The sequence below is a fragment of the Antrostomus carolinensis genome, unplaced genomic scaffold (genome assembly GCF_000700745.2).
Source record: "Antrostomus carolinensis isolate BGI_N321 unplaced genomic scaffold, ASM70074v2 scaffold34295, whole genome shotgun sequence".
In the NCBI taxonomy this organism is placed as follows: domain Eukaryota; kingdom Metazoa; phylum Chordata; class Aves; order Caprimulgiformes; family Caprimulgidae; genus Antrostomus; species Antrostomus carolinensis.
The window spans coordinates 35419-41389 of NW_010319053.1; the positions used below are offsets into that span (position 1 = coordinate 35419).

Sequence of the window (5971 nt, forward strand, 5' to 3'; positions counted from 1 at the left end):
GTGTGGAGAATTCTGACTGCTTTGTGCTAGGGAACTGAAGCTTGAATGAGAATACTGCCAAAATATCTTTAGAGAAGCAGAATTTGGTACATTAAATCTCCTGTTTTCACAAAAGTTTCTTCTGTGATAATGAATATGGTGTTGGTGAAAAAGAGCCCGTGTATTTTTAACACTTTGAAATTTCAGTAGGCCACTTCTAGCCAGAGGCCAATAGGAAACTAGAGGCTGACTGTAGCTCATCATCTTAGTGAGAAGCACAGGAGCTCTTGCCACTTCAGTTTAATAGGAGGTTGGAAAAGGGGAGTAACAACTTGCGTTTCATTATAGTACATCTATAAATATTCATGGCAATAGTAATTACAAGATGTGTAGCTTTTCTGGTACCAGAAATTGCTGCCAAGGCGAATAAAGGATGTAAGTTCATTTAGCAAGCTCTCTAAAGAAAGTCTGCAGGAGCTTGAAGATGCTGCTACCAATGCCTTCATCCCATTTTCTGTGTCTTACTAGGATACTCAAGTTAATGAAATCCAGTTCCATTTTTATCAAAAAGAGGCAGGGGAGACAGGTTTTTGGCTTTGTACTTTCAAAGTTCACAGGGACACAAGAGTAATCTCCATTTTTTTTCTTTGTTTTTGAAACTGCTTCTGCAGATAATTACGAAGAATCTGTTATCAAACTCTTAACTACAGCTAGACATCTTAGTATCTTCCTTTTGAATAAGTGTGCAGAGTAGCAGAGACTCTTGAAAGTGTCTTACTGGATATGTTTTCCTTGTGAGCTTCTAGGGTAGGCCCCTGCTGTTTCATTCTGTGTAATGATAAACTTCTAAACCATTGCGTTAGCTCCATACAACAATAGTGTGCCTTATTGATTATGTGCATTAACTGGATTAAAAAATCACTAGCAAACATATTTTTTAAAGCATTTTTTTAGTGATGAATGTCTTTCAAGTTGGAGATACTATTTCTGTGATTTTTAGAAAAACATTTTGTCAAGAATTTGTAACTAAATTTAATAGAAAGTAAATAAAAAAGATTGGCAAAACAGCAAGTAATGGTGGAGGCAGCAGTGTTGTAGCTCTATTAAAATAAAATACTTCTGGATACAGTTAACTCATCGAGAACAAGACATTTCAGACCCCTTGTCTACATGTATCTGTGTATTTTGGTGGAAAAAGAACACATTCAAGTAAGAAAGTGGATATTATCTAAATCTACTTGCTGGTCGAGGAGGTGAATTTTCAGTATAGGGATACTCACAAAGGGAAGAATATGAGGAACCAAAGAGGTTTTTGTTGGATTTATTTTGTTTTGTTTTTAAACTAGAAAATAAAAGCATAAGAGTAAAACAGTTTCAAGTTAAAAATACAACACGTGTAGCAATGATAGTTTGTCATGTAATAGCAAGGAATTAAGGAGAAGTTACTAACTCCTCCATTTTCCAAGTCTTTGAATCAAAACTAGTGCTCCTGAAAGACACGATTCACTTGTGATGCAAGTGTCCAGTGCTACATAAAAATACGAAAGGGCTTAAGTAGATGTGTAACCTTAACACTAACTGTTCTTTAGAAGAAACCTGGAAAGCATACTTCTAAGGTGCCTGTGAAAGGATTTAATCTTTATATTAAACCTAAAGGAAGAAGAAACATAGTAAGAAGCATTTCAAAATTATTTGAACTATTTCTGCTTTTGAGAAACTTAGATGTTTATTAAAGACAGTTCATGAAGTAGCAGTGGCAGATTCATTAAAGGAATGGAATAGATACATTATTATATCTTAAGAGCACAGTAAACTGGGAAGAATCATTAAGCAATGCCAAATGGTGTCTTCTTTCTTTTTTATTTATGCCCCCCCCCCCCCCCCAGTGATTTTTCCAATGGTGGAGATGGGATGTTGGCTACAAGTTCCAATGGATCTCAGTACAGTGGCTCCAGAGTTGAAACACCAGTTTCTTATGTTGGGGACGATGACGACGACGATGACGATTTTAATGAAAATGATGATGACGACTGATGCCCTTTGCTTGTAGACTATTTTTTGTTAAAATTCAGCAAGCTTCAGGAATAAATTGTTCTAGGGAGAAGAGTCTCAAATTACTTTGCCCCATCCCTCAAGGAGAATATTGGTAAGCAGTTCTGAGTTTAGAAATTGCACCTCTGATAAGCAAACAAGGATTGTTTTATGTAGGATATTTTTAAACGTGGTGTGGATGTGTGTTTTTGATACCAGTGTGTTAATGCAGAGCCTTTATTTACTCTTGTTTTAGGGGTTTTTGGTTTGTTGGTTGTTTTTTGTTTGGCTGGGTTTGGTTGGTTTTTTTTTTTACTTGAAGGAAAATGGATTTTGCCCCAAATGTTCTTGCGAAGTTTGCTAAAGAAAATGTAGACACATCATTGAGAAATAAAATGCTATCCTTCTGTGGAAAATGAATACACTGAATGGCAATTTATTTGGAGTGTATTTTGATGATGCCACTTTTTGAGGGATAGTGAGCTAATGTAGTAGCGTTTTTTGTTAATCATGCAGTGTCCAAAGAACCAAACAAGAAAGATACATCCTACTTTTTTACATGTTAAATTCTAGAAATGTTGTTGTGAACTTATTTTCCCTTTAAATTATATCTAACATGATTCCGTCAAGTTTATATACTTTTCACTGTATGTTGGGACATATGAATTACAAAGTTTTTGGCAAATGTTTACTGCCAGTTGGTGCAGCTATATAAAATGTCTTGAAGGTTTGGAATGATTTATTGCTTATGGAAAAATTCGCCTGATTTCTTACAGGCAGACTTTGGAAACTTTTTATTATATAGTTGTTTACATACTTATAAGTCTATCATATAAAGACATGTACTGAAACAAATGTTTGTATTTGTTTCATAAGCATCTTCCTGTAATCTATTATAAAGTTGAAATTAAATATAGAGAATGTTTTAAGTTTTTTAACTCAAAATTTGTCAATCATTTTTAATAGTTCATTTTTATAAAAGGAATTTCAGGGCAGGTGGTAGTCTTTTTAAATTTATTCACAAACAATTAACTGCACAAATACTGTCAGCTGCCTATTCTAAGACAGTAGTCTTTTTATTGAAACACAAATAAACTTTCTGTAATATTTTATGGAATATAAAGAGACTATAATTGTTTGACTTGTTTAACCTTGGCACTGTTAGTTTTTATTAATAAAACGCGCATGGGCATTTTTAACAAGCTCTGTGGTTTTTCTAATTTTAGGGTTATTTTAGAACATTTCACTTCCTCTCACCACAAGACCTAGAATTAACTGTCTCAGGATACTGCATCTGAACTACAGAGGGCCCAGGTTTTTTTCTGTGATTTAGTAATTTGTCCTTGGAGCTCTTGGTAACTTACGATGCAAACAGCAATGTCTTGCCCAGTATACTCTCTTCTTTCATGTCTCCTGTTGCTCCTCAGAGTGTCAGGCCAATCTTACTCCTCCAATCCAGCTTCTTTGTTTAAAATCTAACGCTTACTGTCCTAACTTTTCATCCCATATTCTTCAATCCTGGCTTTCTGTCATGTGTTCCGATGTCCTCAGAACAAGTTTCCATCTACTTTCCATATGCTTAGATCACATCTGCTCTCACCTGAAAGCACAGGTTACCAAGCTGGCTCAGTCACTGCAGGCTGCTATCAGAGTTGGGATTTGTTGCTTCCACAAGCTCCTGGGAGTTGCTGCAAAGACAACTTACAGTCTAAAAACTGCTCTGTCTGTGGTAAGGGCTTCTGGATGCGCTTAAACCCTGTGGTAAATATGAAGTGTGTTATGTGTTTTTTCTCTGAGGGATTATGCCTTGAACAAATCATCTGTGGTAAGGGGATGTGGGTGCTTACTACAGAGCTGTTGATATGCAGTGAATGTTTTCCAATTGTATCAGATCTTGTTGTAGTATCAGTGAACCAAACAAATTACTTAATTTTATGGGCCTGGGACAACCATTTAAGGAGGCTAATTGAATACTTTGCTTCTCACTGAAGATGTCATTCTTTGCACTGCTAATGCTGGAAGCAAGGTTCTTGTTGCAGTTGAGTCAGCCGATTCAAATTATCTTTGCTGTTAAATGCCAGTTTTATCTGCAGAGCCAAACAATACTTATCAAAGAACTTTTGAAGTCCAAGGGGATTATTCCAGATTTCCCTTCCCTTCTAAATCTCCAGTGTATGATCCGAGATTTACCTGCAAAGAGTGAGTACAGGGCTGTTAGGTAAGGAAGGCTGAAAGCATCTGACAGTTTCCTTTTGGTTCTTATCAGTGGAATAGACCTCAGATGAGACACAATGTCAAGATGGGATTGAAAGTGTGGCAAAACTTACATTTCAAAAGACATTACTTTGTTTTTTGTTGCTGATGAATCTCTGAAATGAGAGTTTAAACTCTGAATTTGAGAGTTTAAACAAGCAGCTTTGGAGTGGTTTGGGGGAATTAATCTATATTACCTTTGTTTCAGGAGAGTTCTGCTAGTGAAAGCAACAATCAAACAAGAGAGTCTTATTAAATTTTTAATTACGTGCTAGATTTTAGGCAGTTACCTGATCATAGAGTTTAGGTGAAGGAGGAGGGGAAAAAAGAGAAGAGAGATGAGTGGTGAGGGAGGAGGTGGAAATGAAGAAAGGAGACTTGAAGGATGAGGAGGAGGAGGAGGGAGGGAACCAGAAAAGAAAGAACAGATTGAAACTTAGAGTCTTTACAGGGAAACATAAAAAGAGAAGAAGGTGTAAGATGGGAAGAAGGAGTGAGAAAACAAGAGAAGACTAGTCAGACTACAAAAAAAGACTACTGATAGAACCTTAATTTAAAAAAAAAAGGGGGAGGGGAGGGGGAGGAATGCATAGAACAATAGAGCAGATATAATAACATGGGGCCTGGCATGAAAGGAACTGGAAAGTGGGAGATAACTCTAACCTATATGGTTCTGGTATCTGAAAAGGGTGGTACCACACGTGCAGATGTAAAAAGGAGTTCGAAAGCAGGAACAGAACGTAAGAGGAAATAATGGAACAGGAAATAGTTGAGGAAATCTGTGGAAGTAGAAAATACTGTAAGGAGATAGAAACTAGACTTCTCTAGAAAGATGAAAAAATTATAAAGGTAATGAGAATGGCAATAAGGGCTCAGTTCAGGAAAAACATGACAAGGAAGGGATGTACTGTTACTCCTTTCATTTGTCAGGGCTTTCTTGTGATCTGAAGAAAAGGGAAAGTTGCAAAGTGACTCTGCAGATATCTCTGAAATAGTCCTGCAGATAAATCCTGGGAACAGTGTATTATCTTTTACTCTTTTTCTAAAGTGATACTGAGCTTTACCTTAATTGTTATTCATTTATCAGGAAAAGCAAAGCCAAGACAGCACAATGAGAGCAGCAACTTTTAATGTCATTATTTTCTAAATTTGGGATTTAAGATTTTTCCAAGGTTTTTTTTGGTCTCTTAATTCCTCCTTGAGCTTCCATGGATTCTGGAAGGTTGCCAAGATGCTCAGGAGGCTGGAATAGTTGCTGTATGAGGAGAGGCTGGGAGAGAGGGGCTTGTTCAGCCTGAAGAAGAGGTGGCCTCAAGAGACTTAATAGCAGCCTTCCAGTACTGTGAGAAGGTTATTGCAAAGATGGAGTCAGTCCACAGTGGTGCATGGTGGGAGGATGAGAAACAACACACAAAAGCTGAAACAAGAGCATTTCCAACTGGTTTTAGGGAAGAACTTAAGATGGTCAAGCTGTGGAACAGGTTGCCCACGGAAGTTGTGCTGACTCCATCCTTAGGGTTTTCAAGACCAGACAGGATGAAAGCCCTAAACAGTGTAGTCTGACCTTGTGGCTGACCATACTTTGAGCAGGAACTGGACTGGAGATGAACTGAGGTGCATGAATTGCCATATGGATACTATAAGGGAGAGGAAAAGAAAACAATAAACACGTTGGAAAATACCATACATCAGTATCCTGAACAGACTA

At 37.1% G+C, this 5971-nt stretch overlaps 1 protein-coding gene across 1 annotated transcript in view; it reads left to right on the forward strand.

The window, feature by feature from the left end:
- The window catches only part of TFDP1 (transcription factor Dp-1), a gene marked incomplete at its 5' end in the record, with an annotated part of 31857 nt that extends 28648 nt beyond the window's left edge, over positions 1-3209 (forward strand). The window contains one exon of the mRNA XM_029085233.1: positions 1866-3209. Coding sequence (XP_028941066.1) covers positions 1866-2013 — 148 coding nt within the window. The remainder of the gene's footprint in view (positions 1-1865) is intronic.
- Positions 3210-5971: the final 2762 nt, after the last annotated feature.